The 22,555-nt window shown below is 38.3% G+C and overlaps 1 protein-coding gene across 6 annotated transcripts in view; it reads left to right on the forward strand.

Annotated features, from left to right (window-relative positions):
* The window catches only part of Clasp1 (cytoplasmic linker associated protein 1), a 272,883-nt gene that overhangs the window by 113,103 nt on the left and 137,225 nt on the right, over positions 1-22,555 (forward strand). For all 6 annotated transcript variants that reach the window (XM_076865838.2, XM_076865837.2, XM_076865839.2 and 3 more), the window contains exon 8: positions 6,006-6,073. In XM_076865838.2, coding sequence (XP_076721953.1) covers positions 6,006-6,073 — 68 coding nt within the window. The remainder of the gene's footprint in view (positions 1-6,005; positions 6,074-22,555) is intronic.

Consider the following 22,555-nt stretch of genomic DNA (forward strand, 5'->3'; position numbering starts at 1 on the left):
AGATGATCTCTTAGGCTGTGTTCATTTTTTCCCCCTATTATTTTCTGCTGTTTTTCAGATAACATAACGTTGGTTGATGTGCCTTCAATTTTGCTGATGCTTGTCCCAGTTTGGATCTGCTGGGATGCATTTGGAGCTGTGGTAGAGCACTTGGCTTAGCATGCTCAATATCCTGGGTTTAAAACAAAGCAACAAAAAAAGCTGCGATTGAAACACTGTAGTGGACAAATATATCTTTTTTTTTTTTTTTTTTCCTGTACTGGAAACTGAAGCCAGAGGTGCTTTACTACTGAGCTATATCCCCGAGCCCTTTTTATTTTTTATTTTGAGACAGGGTCTAAGTTGCCCAGAATGGCCTTGAACTTTGTGATCCTTCTGCCTCAGTCTCCAGGATAGAATATTTCATTTCAATTATCTACTTTTCATCTCTCGAATTTCTATGTTTTGTAAAAATTTCTTTCTCTGCTTTGATAGTCTCCTTTGGGTGAGACATTGTTCTTATACTTTTAGTTCTTTAGAAACTATTATCTTTAAGTCTTTTAACATACTTATAATTTCATTTCATGTCTTAATTGAGTTAGTACAATACAGATAATTTCTATTGATTAATATTTTCCCGCCTATGTATGGGCCATATTTTCTTTTTTTTTTTTTTTAAAGAAAGAGTGAGAGAGAGTGAAAAAGAGGGAGAGAGAGAATTTTAATATTTATTTATTTTTTTTAGTATTTGGCGGACACATCTTTGTCTGTATGTGGTGCTGAGGATCGAACCCGGGCCGCACGCATGCCAGGAGAGTGCGCTACCGCTTGAGCCACATCCCCAGCCCCATGGGCCATATTTTCTTGTTCCTTTAAATGTTTCACAATTTTTTGTTGAAACTGAGCATTTTAAATGGTAGGTTTTAGAATTCTGGAAATCTGATTCTTTCTGCTTTCCTGGGTTTGTTGCTGCTGTTGTTTTTGTTGCTCATTGTTTAAAGACTTTCCTGAACTAATTCTTAAGGCATTTTCTTTGTTCTTTGTGGGCGCTGAAGTCTGTGGTTAGCTCAGTGGTTGTCTAATGATTAGACAGGAATTTCCTTAATGCCTTGAGCCAGTGAGTTCCCCAGTCTTTGCTGACTGGCTTTCAGTGTGTTTTGGGGTTTGTGCTCAGTGCTCTGGCAGGTAGTTTATACTTTGCCTTCCCTTTTTTCCTTCATATTCAGAGTCAACATCAGCCCGAGTGAGACATTAGTGCCCTCTCAGGTATTTCCTGGGCAGGCACATGTCCTCTCACACAGGCACGGCCTCTAGATTCTGGGGAATATTTCATTGCTTTCAAAGTTCCTATGGGCATCTCATTCCCCAGCTTTAAAAGTTTTTTGGATAACTTCTTTGTCCTGATTGTATTGCCTCAGTCCATTGTCATGTTGGGTGATGGTTGCTGACATATTTTAATCACATCCTCAGGAAAAAGAAGCTCACCCCAAGGCAGCTCTGAGTCTGGCCAAGTGATGACAAGCCTGTGAATGGGGTTACAGGGAACATAGCACTTTCTATCATGTATACATTTTGTGTAGAGAGTCACAATTAATATAATAATTGGTCACATGGCAGTTTGAGAGCAGGTGTTTTGAGGAGATCCAGACTTGTTAGCATTTCCTGTGGATGCCAGGTGCCTGGTTTTCAAACCATCACAATTGTGAGAAGTAGGTTTTCCACTGCCAAGCTGGAGACAGAGCTGGGGTATATACACCCAAACAACAAAAAGCTCACTGTTACCGAGATCAGGCCCTGGAAGAAATGCCCCTTGCATTGTTGCAAGCCTTTGTTCAACCTCTAGAGTTTTGACAACGTTAATTTTAAAAGGTTTTGCCAGTGTTCTCTTTACTTCTTTTAAGCAATAGATTTTCAGAGTTCCTTTTATTGCCATTTTGCAGGGTTCATTTCCTGTTTGCCTTATGACTGCAATATTTTCTCTATCTCTTTGGAAAAATCAGTGATATGGTCTTAAAACTTGTGTTTTCCACCAACATCTCTCTGTCGTCCAAGTTGGAATTTTTCAGTATGTGGTTGTTTTGCTCTTTTTCATTTTAGAATCTTTTCTCGGGTATCCTGTAGTCCTTGATACTCATAATTGAGTACCAAGTACTGAAAAGCTTACTAAAAGCTGAGTGTTTGGATGGAGCTTGTTAACTTTGAGATTTTAGTATTTGCTTCTGGTTTAAATTCTAGTTTTGTTTTTTTCTTTCTTTTTTGCAATGCTGGTGCTCAAACCCAGGCCTTGAGCATCTTAAGCAAGTGCTGTATCACTCAGCTATATCCCAATTCAAGAGAATTTTTAAAAATTCATATTTTTTATTATAGATTTTTCTAGGAAGAAGTTAAATCTAAGTCTTATAGTAAAAAAAAAGACAAATTGTTTGGATGAAGAATTTACTTATAAAAATTCAAATTCAGAAAAACTAGGGGAAAGTGAATAGTAGTTATTTGTCAAACTAGTAAAAGAGATTCATTGACTCATTTTGAGGGGTGCAAGGGATTGAACCCAGGGCCTCACACATGCTAAGCATGCACTGGCCTCAAGAAATACATTTTAAATTGCAATCCAAAGATTTAAAGTAAAAGAAATACACCTACAAAACACTTAAATAGTGACAAGGCAATAACACCATTGGCCAAAGCCAAAAAGTAGCAGACGGTATCTAAACACACTTTCTGAACTGGAACAGCTGGCTTAATCTCAACAATAATAGCTACTGGCAATTAACTCCTTCCCAATTCAAATAAGTGATCAATCAAGAGGATAGGAAATTGTTTGCAATGTAGACTATTTATTTTACTCACATCAAATTAATCTACATTTCATCATTCTTATAATGCAACATCCCCCAATTTTCTTTTTCTATATTCCTGAGGAACACCTACACAGGAATGTAGGTCTAGTTTGCAGGTCTAATTGCTCAGTTTACACAGGTCTAATCTTGGTTCTCTGTAGAGCTACTGGGAACCAAATATATACAGATAAATATATATATCCCACTTTACATGAAGTGCTACTCTTGTGACACCTGTTTCATTGAACACTGTTCATCTACCTCTTCACACTGGAAGAAACAGTTCCTATTTTTTTCTCCAGTTAGATACCTTTTAGAGGAAAGGTAAGTTCAGAAATACCCTCATTACACTAATGCCACCATGCTCACCATGTTGTTATCTACATGCATTTTTAAAACTATATTCTTTTTAGCTACATAAACACCAGGACACACCATGACATTATCACAAAAGCACAGAACACAATGCACTCCAATTCATTTTCCCAGCACTTCCCACCCCACCCACAGCCCACCCCACTCCTCCCCACCCTCCACTCCAGAGAGATACCTCTTTAATCCATTTAGAGCTTACTTTTTTAAAAATTAGAGTCCTGTGGATACACCCATTGCCAGGACCCACCATTCCACATTCAAGCATGCACTTCCACTGTCCTTCCCTTTTCCTGTCCTTCCTCCCTTCTCAATCCCCTCATCTACTCTACTGATCTTTCCTCTATTTTGATGAAGTTCCCTCTCCCTTTCTCTCTGTTTTTGTTTTTACCCCTCCCTTATTTTGGAGAAAATAATAAAAAAAAATTCAATCTTTGGAAAAAAAAAGAGAAATACATCTAATGGCTTCAAAGGTTAATGATTATATCCTCATTATCTTTATTTTACTTTTTTTTTTTGATGCCGAGGAGTGAACCTAGGCACATTTTACCACTGAGTTTTTAAAAATTTGAGATAGGGTCTCACTGAGTTGCTTGGGGTCCTGCTGCTGACTGGTCTTAAGCTTGCAATCCTCCTGCCTCAGCCTCCCAAGTGTCTGAGACCATAGGCGTGCTCTGCTGTGCCTGGCTTTGAACTTGTGTGACTCACCCCCTTAGACTTGTGCCTGGTTGCACTTCAGTTCCTGTGCTCGGAGTGGCAGACAAGTGTCAGTATTCTCAAGAGATGTTGTTGTTGTTCCTCTATCATATTGCCAGGTTACTGCTCTCTTGAGGTGGTGACATTGGTAGGAGACATTTTGGAGGACACTATTGAGTAAAGGGGAGAACTAAAAAAAGAGTGTAGGACTGGAGGGAAGGGCCCTCTTGCCCCAGGAAATTCCGAGTTAAGGTGCAGGTGCCAACCACAGTGCCCTTTTCAGTGATCTCACACCTGATTTCTGCCACACCTGATTGTGGTTCATGTGGCCACAGTGATTAGATCACACCACTGATAGACAACCCACACACATGCTATTTATTATTGGGAGTACTCTCCTAGGCATGGAGGAAATACTTGCCCTTTTCCAGTGATTTCAGGGACACCAGGACTAGAGGTATACCTCAGCCTAACTTGAAATCCTGTAGGTGAGCTCATGTCAGAGGGTGTGGCTGTGACAAAATAAAGTCACACCTTAGTTGAGGCATGCCCTGGCAACCTGTATAGTGATAGTATTTATGGGTTTGCCAAGCCATTGGAGATCTTTATGACTTTAAAAGGGAAGGCAATGGAAACATCTTATGAAATTGATTCTAAGGCATCTTTCTGGATCTTTAGTAAGCACTGGATTTGAATGTGAGTGATACTTTACTCATATCTGGTCCTGGATGGAAACTGGAGTTTTATTTCAGTGTACACTTTGTTAGTGATTGCCTGGAGCAATTTCAGGAAGGATTATAAAGCTATATCTGAGCTTTGATGGAAAGATGACTTGAAAAGATTACTATACCTTCTATGGGAAGAAGGAGAAGCAGTGTATGAGGCTGGTTCATCCCCTTCATTTTAAAAGTTGATCTGTTGTTTTGGCTTCCCTGACACTTTGAATTAAAGCTCCAGAGGTTAAGAACCTTACACATTTAGCATTGAGTTAGCTTGGTGCTAGGCACATCATGGATGCTCAGGTGTTGTTGAAGGAATGAACTAAGACCAGAATGTGTGAAATGTCTAAAGTGTTCCAGAGTGAAACAGGGACAGGGTTAGGTACCAGCTCTCTAACACCATGATGGGACTCTCCTAAGTGATCATCTGTGGGTACATGGTATAGACACTGAAAGAATACTGTTCCCTTCTTACTCCCCAGAGTGCTTCCATTCTAATTTAAAACAAACATTTACACAGGATGGTGTGTAAGAAAGTACTAAATTAATAATCTGGTCCCAGAAATGAATGTCATAGGTTTGACTGCAAAGTACTTGCTTTGGAATCTCAACCTTTACACTTATTCCCATGTATCTGTGTTTTGCTCGGGAGACACTTTTTTACTTAACATTAACTATGAGTTAATGCTGTGTGCACCCTTTTCTTCTCATTTTTGATGTCACTAGGATGGAATATTTTGACTGATTAAGGAGTTTTGCTTCAATTTAAATACCAAGGTGAAATGATCCATTAATAGAAAACAAATGTCATGCAGACTTTCTAAGTTGAAAATTATGCAGTCACGACGTTGGTTTCTAGAGAAATTATTTATAACATTTTGAATTAAGTATAAGCCACAGAGAAGCCTTTGTAGTGTGATATTAAAGGATTTTTAAAGCTTTATCCAAAGTAACTGGAAGTCTGGGCTTAGAAATAGGAGGAATATGCACTTTTTAACATGAATACATTTTATGTAGGGAGTCATGATTAATATAATAATTGGGAATGGGGTCTATGGATTCCACTGTTGGCGCTGGAATCTTCACCCCATTAATTATGTCCCCTTAATAAGGTATGTGTGGAGGCGATTTCCTCATCTATAGAATGGGGTGATGGTAATCTTTCATGAGACTCTTGTAGGATTAAATGTGATTTCTAGGTAGAGCGCTTACACCAGTGCTGGGACCATAGTAGGTGCTCAATTATTATTGTATATTATTAATATCAAAATAAAGCTATATGTTATTAAGTGCATTTGTATCATGAATAATTTTATTGGGATGGAACTCAACTTCACTTTAGTGTTTGTTAATTATAGATAGCAATGGTTAATAGTTTGTATACATTTTTGTTTTCATACAGGCTGAATGTCATTTTTACAAAATTTGATGAAGTCCAAAAATCTGGAAACATGATACAATCTGCAAACGGTAAGTGGAAAAAGCAGAATCTGCTTCTGCCTTTTCAGTTTTATGTCAGTTTATGCTATTTCTGAGCAGCTGAACTAGATAATTTTTAGTAAGGGCTTCTAGGTCTTAAAACTAACCTTCATTCATTCGTTTTTCCCGGCCAGGAACTATGGAGTCATCACTGACTTTGTTTCATAACCCATAATGAATCCATTAGCTAATCCTGTCGGCTTGGCTTTTAAAAATTCTCAATTCTCACCATTGCTGCTGGTGTCTTCCTGGTTCAGGCCATCGTGGTATGTCACCTGGGCACTGTGGCAGCCTCTCAGCCGTATCCTTGCTTCTCTTCTTTGTCCACACTTGAAGTCTGTTTTGAACATAGCAACCAGGGTCATAAATCAGGTGCTGCTAATTTCCTGCCTCACATCCACACCCAGACTACGATTCAGTGGCTCCCCATGGTCTACCTGCCCCTTTGTGATCTGGCACAGACCCCCATTCTGATGTCATTTCTACTGTTCTTTCTGAAAGTTCTGTGCTCCTGCCACATTCACCAACCTACTGGCTAATTTTGAACATTTTGAGCATCCCTTGTTTCAGGGCCTCTGTGCTTTCTGTTTTTTGTTTTTCTTTTTGGTACCAGGAATTGAACCCAAAGATGCTTAACCAGCTCTTTTTATTTTTTATTTTGAGACAAAGTCTCACCAAGTTGCTTAGGGCCTCACTAAGTTGCTGAGGTTAGTTTCCTGCCTTAGCCTCCAGAGCCGCTGGATTACAGGTGAACGCCACTGTGTCTCGCTTCTCTATGCTTATTTTTCCTTCTTTCTGAAACATTCACTCTGTGGTATCATGTGACCCTCTTCCTCACTTCATCCTGATCACTGCTGTAGCATCCCTTCATTAGAGAGCCACCCAGAACAGCGTGTCTAGTCCTCCAAGGGATCTCTGCCCTTAACCCTGATTGATTCCTTCTAGCACTTATCACAATAAATATTTGTTTACTCATGAAGGCAGGAACTTAATTTTATTTCCTTTTTTTTTTTTTTATTCCCACTGAGCATGAGCTTAGTGCCTCAGATATCCCAGACATGTGGTAGGTTTGAAATAAATATTATTGAATAAATGAAATGAGCTACAGCCTATTGTTTCTAGCTCCCTTTTTCCTTTTAGTATACTGTGAACTTGTTTTTGAGATCAAGTCAAATTCCAGTAAAGGAGGAAAAGACAGGAGTGAATTACTGCATGAATGAAAAGTCATCAGAAGGTCAATTGCCCCTAAGAACTTTTAACTGACAATATCATTGCATCATACCTGTTTTAGAATTGTTAAGGGTCGTATATCATAAAATAGCCTTCAGATTTTAAATATTTTGAGTGTGTCAAAAATGCTGCATGCTTGGTATGTAAGGCCAGACAGCAGGTATCAAGAGTTCAGGTCTTTTTTTTTTTTTTTTTTTTTAATATTTAGTTGTTGATGGACCTTTATTTAATTTATTTATTTATATGTGGTGCTGGGAATCGAACCCAGTGCCTCACACATGCCAGGCATGTGCTCTACCACTGAGCAGTAACCCCAGCCTGAGTTTGGGTCTTTTGACACACTCTGCTGTATACCCATCATTATTCCATTATTATTTCTAAGGAATTTTGCTTTGGATAGCATGCTTCTTATAAAATGCTTAAAGTGATTTAAAATTACTTTTATTAATCCCACTTATTTATTTTTCATGATTATAAAAATATAAATCATATTAAAAGAAAAAAATGAATAATATTTATCATAATTTAGCTATTACCATCAAAAATCATTTTTATTTCGTGAAATTTTCTTATAGTTCATTTTCCTATAACTGTATAATTCATAGATAATTTTATTTATGGCATCATTTTCTCTGTTAGCTTGCAAATTTGCATATGATTTTCATGGCATATCCTGGGTAAAGCTTAAAACTGAACTCCGGTGTCTGAGTTGTGGGCCGGTGATGAATGGAACTGATGGATATCCAGAGGTAGGGACCCAGGCAGTTAGCTGCCTGACACATGCTTTTTAGTTTTGTGTGAACTTGTTTAGTTTGTGTGGTTTCTCAGTTTAAAAACCATTGCTACTAAGATAAAATGCTGGGCAAGGAATTAGAAGTAGTAGCAGTAAAGCAAGTTTGTTCTTATAGCCTCTACTATCACTATGAAAGTGAATCTCATTATAGTGCCAGCATTTGGGAAAAGAATCAAATCTGTGTTCGGGCCTTGCCTAGAAGATTATATATGTCCACTGTGGATTTCTCTGAATGTGAAAAATATGAATTTAAGCATCAGGAATACCAAAGTTGTGTAACACTGGGTGCATCATAGCAACACTGTAATCTAAATGTCTAGGTGTAAATATTTCCCCCACATTTCCTTATTTTGTGTGTGAGTATATGTGTGTGAGTATATGTGTGTCTGCTATCTTTGTCTGCAGGTGTATATGGGCTCAGGGTAGGATTGAAGGTGAAAATAGTTCTTTTAGGCATCTGTGTTTAAAAAATAGCAAATGGTAAGGAAGACAATCTAAAAATTCTTGGGGTTCTATGCTTTTAGCTTCTTACCGTGATAATGTAGTATTAATATTTAAATGGTTAGAGCCAAATATGGTTATTTCAAGGAAAGAAGTAATGTAAATGCATATGTATAAAGGTAGCTTTTATCTATTATTTTTCTGAGTTTTTGTATAAAATCCAAATGATATTACTACTCCCAAATGGTGATACTACTCTATAGAACTTTGAGGGCTCAGTAAGATGTTCATTAACTGTCAAATAACAAACTACTTAATTTTCTTCTTTGCTGAAGATCACTGAACATTTGGGTGGTATGAAGAAATTGTAGCAGCAATGGAAAAATCTGTCCCTCTGTCCTGCTTCTACTCCTCCTCCTCCTTTTTAAAAATTTTTGCTCGACAATTCCCATTCATTATTTAAAAAGATGAAATTGTTTTTTAAACTTTCTAGACTTCTACTTTGACTGTTCTACTTTCTCAAAGCTCATTCACTCTGCTTTCTTCAGTTAGTAAAGAGCTGAAAGTATAGACCTGCATGAAATTTTAAGCTAAACAAGCTTAGATTGCAGTTTTTCAGAACTTAGTGATTTTGTAGCTTCTTGGAATGTTCTATATAATTATCATATCATCTGCATATGAGAACAGTTTTCTCTCATATCTGTAAGCCTTCTTACCATATTGCATTACTATAGCTTCCTGCACTGTATAGAGTAAGACTGGACAGCCTTGCTGGTTTCCCATCTTGGGTCTTTCACCATTGATGGGATGTTAGCTCTGGGGTTTTTGGTGTTCCTTATCAACATGAGGTAGTTTTCATCTATTATTTTTCTGAGTTTTTGTCACAGATAGGTATTGGACTTTTTTTTTTTTTTAAGTTCTCAGAATATTTTAGAAATTGTGAATACACATATAGTTCACCTCCTAAAATTTCACTTTTTTAAAGTACAGGATTTAGAGCTGTTTTTTTTTATGCTAAAAAAAATGTTCATGCATCACCATCGTTTAATTCTAGAATATTTCATCACTCCCAGGAAAAACTGTGTCCACTAGTAGGAACTTACTATTCCCTTCTTCCTCTCATCTCTGGCAACCTAATTTCTGTCTTTATGGTTTTGCCATTTGGGGCATTTTATATAAATGGAGTCACACAATATGTGACTTTTCTGTCTGGCTTCTTTCACTTTAGCATGCTATTTTCAACGTTCATCTATATGGTAGCATGTATCAGTACTTCTTCCTTTTTGATGGTTGAACAGTATTCCAGTGTATGGATAAATTGCATTTTCTTTATCTGTTGATGGACTTTTGAGTTGTTTCCACTTTTGGTTTATTGTTACAAATGCTGCTGAAAATGTTCATGTAGACGATTTTGTTTTGGATATACATTTTCATTTCTGTATACCAGAGTGGAATTGCTGGGTTATATGTTTAACTTTTTGAGTGACTCGCACTATTTTCCAAAGTAGCTGCACTATTTTACATTCTTAACCAGCAGCGTAAGAGAGTTCCAGTTTCTACACATAATTGCCCACAGTTGTTATTGTCTTTCTTTTCTACTTTTTCTTTTTCTACTTTAGTCATCATGGTGGTGTCTCATGATTCTGATTTGTATGTCTCTAATAAGTAATAATATCTTTTTCAGGTTCTTATTGACCATTTATATACTTTCTTTTCAGATATATCCCTTGCCAGCCCATCATTTCTGATGTGTAGCTCCATTTCTAATGGAGCTGTCTATTATTGAGTTTTAAGAGTTCTTTATACATGCTGGTGGTATCCAGCATAAGGTTTTATCTAGTATAATCTTATTAAGGTATAATTTGTAAATACTTTTCCCTATTCTGTGGGATTTCTTTCTCCTTCACTATATTGGTGCTATCATTTGAAATACAAAGCTTTTAATTTTGATGAGTTCCAACTTTTTCTTTTGTTGTATGTACGTTAGGTGTTATACCCAAGAAATGGCTTGTTTATAGCTTTTTTTTTTTTCTTTCTTCTTCTTTTGGTCTGTGTCTTCTTATCTCCTTCAATTTGTTTAAAGCTCGATCCCAGTCCTTTTCCATTCTTCGGCAATACCTTCTTTCTGCTTATACTTTCTGTGGCTATAGTTTTATTTACTAACCGTATCACATTCTTTTCATAAATGTTTATCTCCCTTCCAGTTCTTGCCTCAGGGTTGCATGAGGCAAGAACTGCATGTGAAGCAGCTGTGTGCCTGACATTTCTTCTTGTATTTGAGACATGTATCTAAAGCCATATTTATATTCCACTTCTAACTGAAAGAAAATGGAAAACAATAAATATCACTGCATCCTGAATATTTTCTGTACTTCCTTTATGCATGATTTTTCTATTATCCATCTAGGCATGTCAATTGAAGCTTAGGTATCATCTCTGATCTTCTGTACCTCTCTTCTCGTGTATATTATTATTGATCCCTATGGATTGTCACTTAAGTGTTTCTTGAACCCACCCACTTCTCCCCATCTCCTGCATGCTGGTCAGGTCTAATCTTTCTTGAGCTATTGAGCCAGCCTGGGAGCGTGCCTCCTGCCCCGGTCTTCACCCCTCCTCCGTCTGTTGCTCCACCATAAAGCCTTGCTACAGTGATGCCTGCTTACCTCTGGGGGAAAATGGAGGAAAAAAAGATGGAAGCTTTTCTCTTGTTCCCTTTTTTTTTTTTCCTTCTCCAGAGACAGCGTTAAATAGCATGTAAATGTTAGATGAACTGTGCTTTTTATGTTAGTTTGTAAGATTTTTATTTTTCCTGTGTTTGAGCAAATTGGACCTCTGCTTTCTCTGAAGTGGGCACTTCCTGTAGCCAATGATTGGATGTGTATCAGGCACTGCTGGCTGAGATCTTCAAAGCTGGGAGGGAAGTCTTCTGATCATCTTCCTTTTTAATTTATTTGGGATGTTTCAAATACATACTGAAGTAGATAAAATAGAATAATGAGCCCCCATGTAGCCCTAACTCAGCTTCAACATTTATCAGTACCACACCAGTCTTGTTTTATCTCTACCCATCAGAAATGATGGGCTGGTTTGATGACGAAGTTGTCACTGATCACCTCATCTGAGTCAGGTTCAAGAAATGGGCATGTCCCCTTCTCTATTTTTGTAGTAGAAATAAGAAAATAAAAACTGAGTATCAGTTCTAGAACACGAGTATTTTTCTCTGAAATTTTGCAAACAAACTCTGAAAAAGACCCACACCTTTGTCATTCTCGTTTCCTAAGAACAGAGGGAAATTCTATATATTTATAAATCCCATTTGTTTCCAAAGAGAAAGGAAAAAACATTAGTACTGGTATATTAATTACATGGTGATAGGGCTGGGGGAGGGCTTCAGTACCACAAATGGCACTGACTGGGTCTTCCTTGTGAAACAGCCCTGCTCCATATTCTGCTGACTGGGACGCTTTCCCTCCCTCCCAAACGGTGTCGGATTCTTCAGGCAAACATCTCCAGGCATTCTCTACTTGGATGCTTGGCTTTTGTCACGCTTGCAGGTTTTTGTTTGGTGATTAGTTGGCTCACATCTGTCTGTCTCTCCTGCATTGGACTTCGAGCCTCCCAGGTATAGACACTGTGTGTGTGGGTTTGCTCATTCTTGGAGCAAAAACCTCATAGTCTGTTTTGTGTTCTCAGTCCCAGTGAACATTCTGATTGATCCATTTGCCAGTCGGATTTTCCTTTTTCATCTCATAGTAATTTTGATGGCACACTTGAACACTTTGCATCTGAGGTGACCAGATTCATTTTTCTTCAGCTTTCCCCATGAATTCTTATTTACTGGTGGGATTCCAGAGTGTTGCATATGAGTTGCATGTTGCTTGTGTTCACTGCTGAAGAGCTCAGTAAACTGAAGGAGAGAATGAATGGCAGTACAGGGCTCCCTTCCAGGGTCCTAAACAGCTTAGGTTCCAATCACGTGAAGGCCTGTAGGCCTGTTGCATTTAGTGGGCACTGCCTGTTTACAGAGGTGCTACCTAGGCTGACCCAATAAGTGTCTTTACAGTGATCTGTGTCTTTCAGACTTCCATTTGTGAAAACTTAACAGCCTGTACTCAGCACAAGGACTTGACAGTTAACTATTGGGCAGGTGGCAGTTGTGTTTAACAAACTTTATGGTCATTCATTTTGAAGTGTGGGTGCCCACATTCCCCCCAGAAGAGTAGACACAGTGTCAGAAAACTAGAAGGTGATCAAAACATGAGAACATACTTTTGTCGGAAAGGCTGCTGTACCTCTCTTTAGTGTGATGTGTGACTTTGGACAAATGACTTAATTCTTGTGAGCCATCATTTGCTTAGCTGTCACATGGAGTGAATACCCTGAAGAGATAATGTGCATAATAAGTGAGATCATGTGTAAAATTCTTACTGTATCTGGGACATGTGTGGTGCTCAGAATGATTGATTTCTCCTCCAGTTTTTCCATTTTAGGAGAATATTTATTTTTTAAATTGACACCATTTGAGAATAAATTCATACTTTTTTTTCATATTTCAGGTTTAGGGGGGCATGCATTTAAAATGTAATGTACATTTTCATTAAATTGACAGTAATGCTTTTGTGAAAAACTACTGTATTGAGAGAGAATTCACATACTATACAGTCATCCAATTCAGTGTATAGTTCAATCATGTTTATTATTCACTGATAACATATAACTACTGATCTCTAGGAAGTCATTGAATTGTTCCTACCTTTTGTGTATTACAAAAGTGCTTCTTTGAACACTTGTCTGAATACTTATGAACAAGTTTTTGTTTGAGCACCTGTTTTTAGCTCCTTCGAATATGTACTGTTTTCCTAGGACTAGAATTGCTGAATCATATGGTAATTCCATTTAAGTTATTAAGGAACTACCAAACTGTTTTCCACAGTGGTTTTGCACCATTTTATATTCCCACCAGCAATTTTCAGATTCTTCACATTCTGGAAACACTTATTATTTTCCATTTTTTAAAAATTGTAATCATCCTACTTGGTAAAGTGGTATCTAATTGTGGTTTTGATTTATATTCCCCTAATGAGTAATGATGTATTCAGGTGTTTGTTGGCCATGTCCAGGTCTTCCATGGAAGTCTCTATTCAAGTCCTTCACCCATTTTTTTAACTGGGTTATTTGTCTTTTGTTGTTGAGCTATGTGAATTCTTTCTGGATATAAGACTCAGTAGATAAATGATTTACAAATGGGCTATCTTCTCACTTTCTTAATAGTATCTTTTGGTGTACAAAAGTTTTAAATTTTGATGAAATCTAATTTGTCTATTTTTTTTTCCTTTCGTTATTTGCAAACAGTAATGCTCTTTTGCATCAGAAACAAAAGCTCTGGATTTGCACTAAGTTGGAAAAAAACTGTTAATATAATGGCAATACTCTTAAAGAATAAATGGGTTTCGTCTTGGGCTGTAGTTCTTGATATGTTCAAAATGATGTCTTATGAAGTTCAGTTGATTATTTTTGTATACAGCCTGTGGGCTTATTATTATTATTTTTAAGTATAATAGAATTGTGACTAAAAACAGCAATGAAATAGCAGCCGAGTAGCAATGTAAAATGTGCCGTCTGTAATAGAATACTTCATCTTTGTATGATTCCTCCTTGTTGCTAGGTTACCCGAAGGCCCTTCAGCTTTGAATGGCAAGAATAAGGGAGTTAAAAATATGTTGCCATATAGATGTTTCTTTTTCTCCTTCCCATCTCCATATAATTAGCAAACCCCTTGAAGCAAAAATTATAGTTTTTCTTTCCATGAGTTTCAAAAAGCAAATTATTTTCTGTGTAAGTATTTTAATCATGCAGATGTGCTTATGCTCATAGGAGAATTGGATTTTGAGAATGAAAGAGCCAGTAATTATGGAGTAGTCAGTGTCCTTTATCTGCAGGCACTTAATGATCTCTAATTGGATTTGATTGAAGTGAGGCCTATGCACATTAATTTGGTAAAAAAAAAAAAACATGCTTTTGGGCTTCTTAAGCAAAGCTAACATGTTTATGAAAAAGATAGAAGTGTCATGTCAATTAAATCCATGAAAATTCCATAATCTGTAGCTAGACAAAATGTTTGCAGATTAAAACTATAAACAACTAGGTAACATAATCATAAAATTATTGACCTTGTACATGACTGTACCTAGGGTATCATTTTGCTGCCAAATGCATCCTGTTTTTATACTAAAAATTTTATACGTTGAAAACTGTTACAAGGTATTTCTACTTTATTGAAAATGAGAAATGCCTGTTTAAATATGAAAACAAACAGACTAATGCTGCATTGTATTAGGTAAGGTCTGAATTGTTGCCAGGTGTAGCTGGGACAAAGCATTCCTTTAAAAGAGGATCTTTATTAAGAAGCCAAGCTATTATTATTCACTCCTGGCTGTTAATAGCTGTGATTGTGAATAAGTGGATCAGGTGCTCATGGGTTCCCACCCTTCCCCCTTCTTTTATTTATTAGACGTCAGCTTGCAAGGCTTGGGGTGGTGGTTCAGTATCTTAGGAAGTGTCTCCATAGTCACAACGTGTTACAAGACTGGTAAATGTATTGAGCTCTGTTAAGAGGTCCACTTGAAATAGCCCAGAAAAGACTGTTTCTGATAACAGTTTAAGTAACACAGTTAAATGAACAGCCTGTTTTCTATGTGGAAATGAGATTACTTTTTGTTATTTTTCTAATTTAAGATTTATGTTAGGGATTCTGTTTCTTGGGTGAGGAAAATCAGGTAGTTGGTTAAAAATGATTTTTTAGTAAGTTTTAAAGAGGGCTCTTACATGAGTATAGTCAGCTGGAGAAGGTCTGCTCCCTTCCCCTCTTTTGAAAAGTCAGTGTTACATAGAGTCTAGGCTTTTATTTTGGAATAGGGTGGCAGTTGTCATTGGTGCTGGATCTCGCTGAAGAAGCATGTGGGTGGAGAGTTTGCTGATGCTTAAGTTGCTGTGAGTAGGTATAGCTTTCAGAGCAGTGTTTTTATTTGGTACCAAGATCACTGACAGTCATGACTGCTGGGAGAGGTAGGCTGTTCTCCTATATTGTGGGAAATGTTTGTGATTATTGCTGCTTGACTAGGCAGGAAATAAAATTCTTAAAATATATTTTGGGAATGGAAAATCATGTATGAAATGTAATAACTGCAATGAATGTTAATTGAATTTAGATGGAGAAAATTATGAAACAGTTGTCTGAACATCAACATTAGCAACCTTCAGACTTAGGAGAGGAGGAGGAGGAGGAGGCAGAGAAAGCAAAGGCTAGCTGGGTTTTCGTCAGCTTGTTTACTTCATATGCTTTTCATTTTTCTTTGGTCTTATGTTCACAGTATGTAGGTTTTGAAAATGAATCTGTTCTTGTAGTTACTGGGCATTTGTTAATAAGCCTAATGCCTTTCAAAAGAATCTACTGGGTAGAAATAGCTAAGTTTCACCAAGAGCGTAGAAAAGCAAAGCACATATGAATCAGCGATGGAAGGATGCCGTTTCTGTCTTAAGAATCATTGTTTAAATTTCTTCCTCCCTTCAAAGGGAGAATCTTGTAAATGCCAAAGTGGAAAAGAACAACTACACAAGAAGTGTTTTCCACAGTCTACTGAGTAGCCATCAATCTTTCCATGGAGGTTTTTACCCATCATTGAAGTGATTCTGAAAGGCTGTATGAACCACGTTTGCATTTTGAGCAGAGGGGATTTGATAGGATGGGACAACTTGTGTGCCATCTCGTCCGCGTGATGCTTTTTCTGGCAGACTTTCATTTATTGTCTCTGAAGGGTATTTCCAAACCCTTCCACTGAAGCAGGTATTCCGCAGAGTGAAATTGTGCACAATAAAAAGTGTCTATTAGTCTCCCACTATGGGGAAATGGGCACACATCTGGCACTTTTGCTCTGCGCTTGTATTGTAGGGGACTGCTAAGGGTGTATATTTCTGTTGACTTAGGTTTGGCTGAAACCAAAGTTAAAAGTTTGGCTGAATGTTGCAATATTGGAAAAAGCCACATTTCTGGTCATTCTTATGATGGGAATTTAATGTACAAAGTGACAGTATGGCTTTTGGTTTCATAGCTCGCTGTAGTATATTCTATTTTCAGGGTAGGCTGCTATCAGAAATCAATACCTGGAGTAAGAGCATTAAATAATTTATGCTCTAAAGTGTCTTTTCTTGGAGGCTTGTATTTGAGGTTTTGAAAAGTGTGTGACTTAAAAGTACCATTAGTCTGAAGTTGCATCTTGTTTTGTTTTAAACAACAGCACATTAATAGGGGTGGCAACTGTTTAATGTTAAAGACTGTGGAGAAAGCCTTGTGCATCTGAGTTAAAATAAAGACTTTTTGCATGGTATTTCGTTTCAAATTGCCTGCTTGGTCACTGTTACCCGAGACGCAAGCTTTAGCAGCATTGCTAACTTTTACCTTAAGTAGCTGAGCATGTGGTAGGAAACAAGAATTAAAGGCTCTTCCTGTAGCAGTGGCATATTTAAATCATTTATCAATTTATACTTAGCCAAGGAACCACTGGCCATCCTCAGATTTTAATATCAGCTATTCTCCCACCATGTGTGGAGTGTTTTAGTATTTTCAGAACACTTTCCCACTTTTTTTTTTTTTTTTTTTAAATGATCCTCCCGGCAAGCAAACCATGAGAGGAGGCCTGCAGCATCAGGTTTTCTTAGTTGTGTCAGTGGAGGGACAGAGAGAAGGATCCTGAGCGTTTAGTCTTTAACTAGTCCTCCTGTCTGTTCTGCTCCTGTCAGGCTGAGTGCTGTCTGCCTGCTGTCGCGCTCAAACCTGGAGTTGATTGTTGGTTTCTTTGATTCTGCAGTTGTGCCATCAATAGTTACTGTAGGGAATAATTAGAAAATGAAAGCATTGAAAGAAATATTATTAAAACAGGAATTTGCACCCTATAACCAAAAGATTGCTTTGAAAATGTGATGTTCCTTGTCAGTTGTTTGCCTGGTAGATTCAGGAGGCAGATTCTGGAAAAGAAAATTATGATTCAAACATGATGAGTGCGTTTCTAGAAGCAGTTTGGTGTTCATGTAGAAGAAAGTGTGGAGAAGATGGACAAGGGCCTTCTTGTGTACCTTGCTAAGAAGCTAAGATAACTTTTCATAGAGTTAAATTTTAAAAATGGAGTAAGGGAGACTGATCATGGTGACTAATAGGAAAAATATAATTTCAGAATGCAGGGTAGTCATGTAAGTGAGATAATATATCTTTAAGAGAAATTCACCAGCTTTTCTTCTTCTTCGTTTAGCGCAGACTGGTGTGAATCAGCCAAAAAAATATCACCAGTCCTTTAGGAGGTTTTTGAGATTACTGGTGTAGGCGAATGGATTGTAAGTGCCTTCAGGGCTGGAATGAGTGTGACAGTGGAGTCCTTCCATGTGGGAGCGCCCCTGTGCAAGAGCAGCCTGTCACCTGAGCAGGCAGCTGCTTGTCCATTTGGGTGTCCTCTGGTGCAAATTGGAGATGGTGATTCTTGTGCCACCTTGAAGAGTACATAAGAGGATACATGCAGATGGTGGGCACAGGGGCATTGGGCCTGGTACATGGACATCATTCCACTGTAGGTGATCCTAAGAGAAGTGAAAGTTGGACTTAGGTGTAAGATATAGCTTTTTTATAGACACGGAATGCTAGCTAAAGAAAGCAGTTGTGCTGGGTCAGTGGTGCACAATCCCAGTGACTCAGGAGACTGAGCAGGAAGATGCCAGCCTCAGCAAGCAAGTTTGATGCCAGCCTCAGCAACTTAGTGAGGCCCTAAGCAACTTAGAGAGACCCTGTCTCAAAATAAAAAATAAAAATATCTGAGAATGTAGCTCAGTAGTAAAGCATCCCTGGGTTCAATCCTCAGTTCCAAAAACAAACAAAGAGAGAGAGAGAGAGAGAGAGAGAAGGGGGGGGGAGGAGGGAGGGAGGGAGGGAGGGAGGGGGGGGAGAGACAGACAGTGCGCACACGAAAGAGAGCAAGTTGCAGAATCAGAGCTAGAAGAAGCTACCACCCACTTCCCAGATCTTGGTCTCTAATACCACCAAACCTCTTGGGGGAAGTAGCTGATTCTAGAACCGGAGCAAGGACTATAACAAGATAAATACTTTACAACCAATGCCTCTCACGTGCTAGGCAAGCACTCTGCCACGGAGCTACAGCCTGGCCCAGTACTGTTTGATTTTAACCCAAAATATAAAATAAATATTTGTAAGTCCATAATGTTAAGCTAAGTTGCTGACGCTGGACTTGAACTTTTTTTTGTCGTTTTTTTAGATATACATGGTAGTAGTGTGTATTTTAACATATTATACACACATGGAGTATAACTTATTCTAATTAGGATCCCATTCTTGCAGTTGTACATGATGTGGAATTTCACTGGTTGTATATTTATATAAGGACACAGGAAAGTTATGGTCTGATTCATTCTACTGTCTTTCCTATTCCCATCCCCTTCCTTCTCTTTGTCTAATCCAATGAATTTCTCTTCTTCCCTCCCCCATCTTTAATTATGTGTTAGCATTCACATATCAGAGAGAACATTCGGCCCTTGGTTTTTTTGGGGGGTCTGACTTATTTCACTTAGCATGATAATATCCAGTTCCATCCATTTCCCAGCAAATGCTGTAATTTCATTTTTTAGGCTAAGTAATATTTCATTGTGTGTGTGTGTGTGTGTGTATATACATATATATAATCACATTGTCTTCATCCATTCATCTGTTGAAGGGCACCTAGGTTGGTTCTCATAGCTTACCTATTGTTAGAATTGAGCTGCTGTTGACTTTGAACTTGTGATCTTCCTGCCTCAGCCTTCCAAATTGCTGGGATTACAGGCCTATGCTACTGCTCTCAGCTTGTTGTACTATCTTTGCAACTTTTCTGTAAATCTAATACTAATCCGAAATTTTTTTAATAAAAAAAAAAACTGAAGAAATAAGGGGGTTGGGAAATAAGATGTTTATTTTTGTTTTCTTTTGTTAATATCTGAATTATTTAACCATGTTTACATTGCATTAATTTTGTTCTGTGAAAAAGGTAACAGTTTATCTGGAATTTGGGTTATGTCTTCTTACTTTATTTTTTTTTTTTAACACACCGAGTGTTTGAAACATCTAGTGTCATTTATTTTTAAAAAAAGCTTAGTCATGGAAACCAGTAGGGTGACTATTTCAGTAACAGGAATAAGAAATAATTTTGGTAATAAAAAGGAGGGAGAGCAGAATTAGGGTAACTTCTATGAGACAAGAGGGGATGTGGAAGATGGTCAGGGAAGGAAGTTGTGGGAGATGGTCAGGGAAGAGGTCAGGATAAGAACAGTGTGTTTTGGCTTGGGTGACTGGTGGTGAGACCAACTGATGTGCATAGAATTTTGTCAGTGGGTTTGATTGAAGTGGGCTTGTATCTTTGGGGCTGCTCTTAGAGGATTAAGATTGAGTAGACCATTGGTCTTTCTTTTAAAAATTGTCATCTTATTTCTCTGTGTCTTTTTATACAGAAGTTATGGTTATTTGTCTCTAGCTAAGAGGGTTCCTGAGAATGAGGTCATTAGAACAGAGAAGGATGTTCAAAGGGTTATCTGCACAAAGGGCAAATTGCTCTTGGTATAATGACTTTTAAGTATGAGGAACTTTCTGATAGGAACCCTTTCCCAAATTCAGCTCTGAGTTTTTCCAGTTGATTTGCTTTTGTGCCTACATAGTTGCTGTCAAGAAGAATTGGGTCAGGGTGGGTACAGTGATAATTAAAATGACATTTCCAAAAGAGTGCAAGGTGTAGATCTGATGCCTGTAGGTTTGGGATGCTGACATTAAGTATTACCCTTTCAGGGAAAATTCCCAGGTAAAATAAGGTCAAAGGGAGAAATCGAATATTTAATCAGTAAAAGGATACACTGTGATTTCTTGTGAATATGACTTTCAGAAATTATTTAGGTTTTGAAATTCTAGATGTTGACTCCTGGAAGTCCAGTTTTAACTTTTAGTCATCAGTATACAAACTTTGTTCATGTGTGTTTTTTCTTTTATGGCTGAACCCAGGGCCCTTGCTGAGGTGTTAGTTCAAGCTCCCCACCTCTGCACTACACCCCAGCCCTGTTTCTGACCCTTAAAGTTGCTTAAACCTCTAGCCTCCTCATTGAAAATTTAAAAATCAACTCAGAATATACTCACTTAAAATAAGGCCTATACCTTTTAGTACTTTCATGAGGGACAAGTGGCAATATCAGTGCCCTGCTACTTTCTAGTATACTACCAAGAAGGAGTTTGGTCTTGTCATCATTGTAGTTATTATTTTGAGTCACCAGTTCTTGTTCACTGCCTCTGGCCTGTGCTCTCATTAGAATACACTTCACTTTACTCTTCACCCAGCTTAACAACTCGCCCAGTTCTCTGGTCACATTGCAAAGGCCTCCTTGGGACTGACTACCTTCCCTGGATTTCGGGGTCTGGATGTGGTTTGACTGTGCCTCCAGGTTTCCTGGTTGAAATTCATTTATTTCTACTTTTTATGTTTTGGTACTGGGAATGAAACCTAGGGACGCTTTGCCACTCAGCTAGGTTCCCAGCCCTTTTTTATTTTTTATTTTGAGACAGAATCTTGCCAAGTTGCTGAGACTGGCCGCAGATTTACGATTCTCCTGTCTCAGCCTCCCAAGTCTTTGAGATTATAGGTGTGTGCTGCTATGTCTGGCTTTCTGGTAGATATTCAATCTGCATTGTAAAATATTAAGAGATAGAAACTTATTCTGACTGTGGTATATAGAGATGGAGCCTGAGGAAGCGTTAGGTTAGGGTCATCAAGGTGTAGCCACCATGACTGAGTCCTTTTTATAAAAAGAGGGAGAGAAATCAGAGGACATGTGTGCACATTCACAGCTCGTATTTCAGCTGTGGGCTGCTCTGGGACTCTGCCAGCAAGAAAGCCGGACTAGATGTGGGTCCTTAACCTTGGACCAGAACCATGAGCCAAAATAAACCTCTTTTCTTTATAACCTATCCTGGCCGTGGTACTGTTCATTGTCAATAGAAAATGGACTAATATACTAGGCTTCTGTAGCCTCTAGGAATTTGTTTTCCCAAGGCTCATGGTACCAAGGAGTGGTCAACTTTGTTAGAACAGTGACAGATGCTTGGCTTACATGATTGCCAGCAGCCAGCCCAGTGCCTGGTGCAGGTCAGATGTTTAAAACACATCCTCTGCATACATACAAGAAAGGCTTGTGAAATGATCCTCATTCTACAGATGAGAAATAAGCTCAGTAAAAACGCGTCTAAACTACAGGTTTTGCTAGGACTCCGAAGTTGGACGAGCTTTTTGAAATCTGTACTTTTCACCACTACAAGTGATGCCTCCAAAGGCGAGGGTTATATGCGGAAGACTGACTTCCAATTATTGTTGCATTTTCTCTTGGTGAATCTTGGTAAAACTGCACATTGTCACATTGATTTTACCCCATGCCCAGAAATGCCAGACTCTTATTTAGCACAGAGAAGTAGAGCTCTGAGGTCAGGAGACTTATTATTGGCCTGTCCCTATGATGGATATTCACAATGAGGCAGGAGCTGAGCCAGCCCTGTCACTGCTGGCATGCCACAGGATCATACAGCTCCTTATGCTGGGCCCAGATGACATGCTGACCCTGTCAGGGAAGACACATGTACCCACAGACATTTGGGGCTTAGAGAATTCATTGAGCAGTCAGATGGAAAGTTCTTTTGACGTGATTAGTGGGGTTTAATGGTTCTTCCACTAGGTCAAAGCTGAATAAGTAAACACGTTTGCTTTAAAAATTTTGGGGAGGGAGAAAATACCCCACAATTGACTATTTTCTGTATTCAAGTTAATTTCTGGTGTCTTCATTTTACTTGGGTTTCTTTGTATAGAAATGAAAATTGTGTTCTCATGTGGCTTCCTATATTCAGTTTCTGCAGTCAGATCAGCTGGGGTGAACTGCGTGTAATGTGCTGG

The sequence above is a fragment of the Callospermophilus lateralis genome, chromosome 9 (assembly GCF_048772815.1).
Source record: "Callospermophilus lateralis isolate mCalLat2 chromosome 9, mCalLat2.hap1, whole genome shotgun sequence".
In the NCBI taxonomy this organism is placed as follows: domain Eukaryota; kingdom Metazoa; phylum Chordata; class Mammalia; order Rodentia; family Sciuridae; genus Callospermophilus; species Callospermophilus lateralis.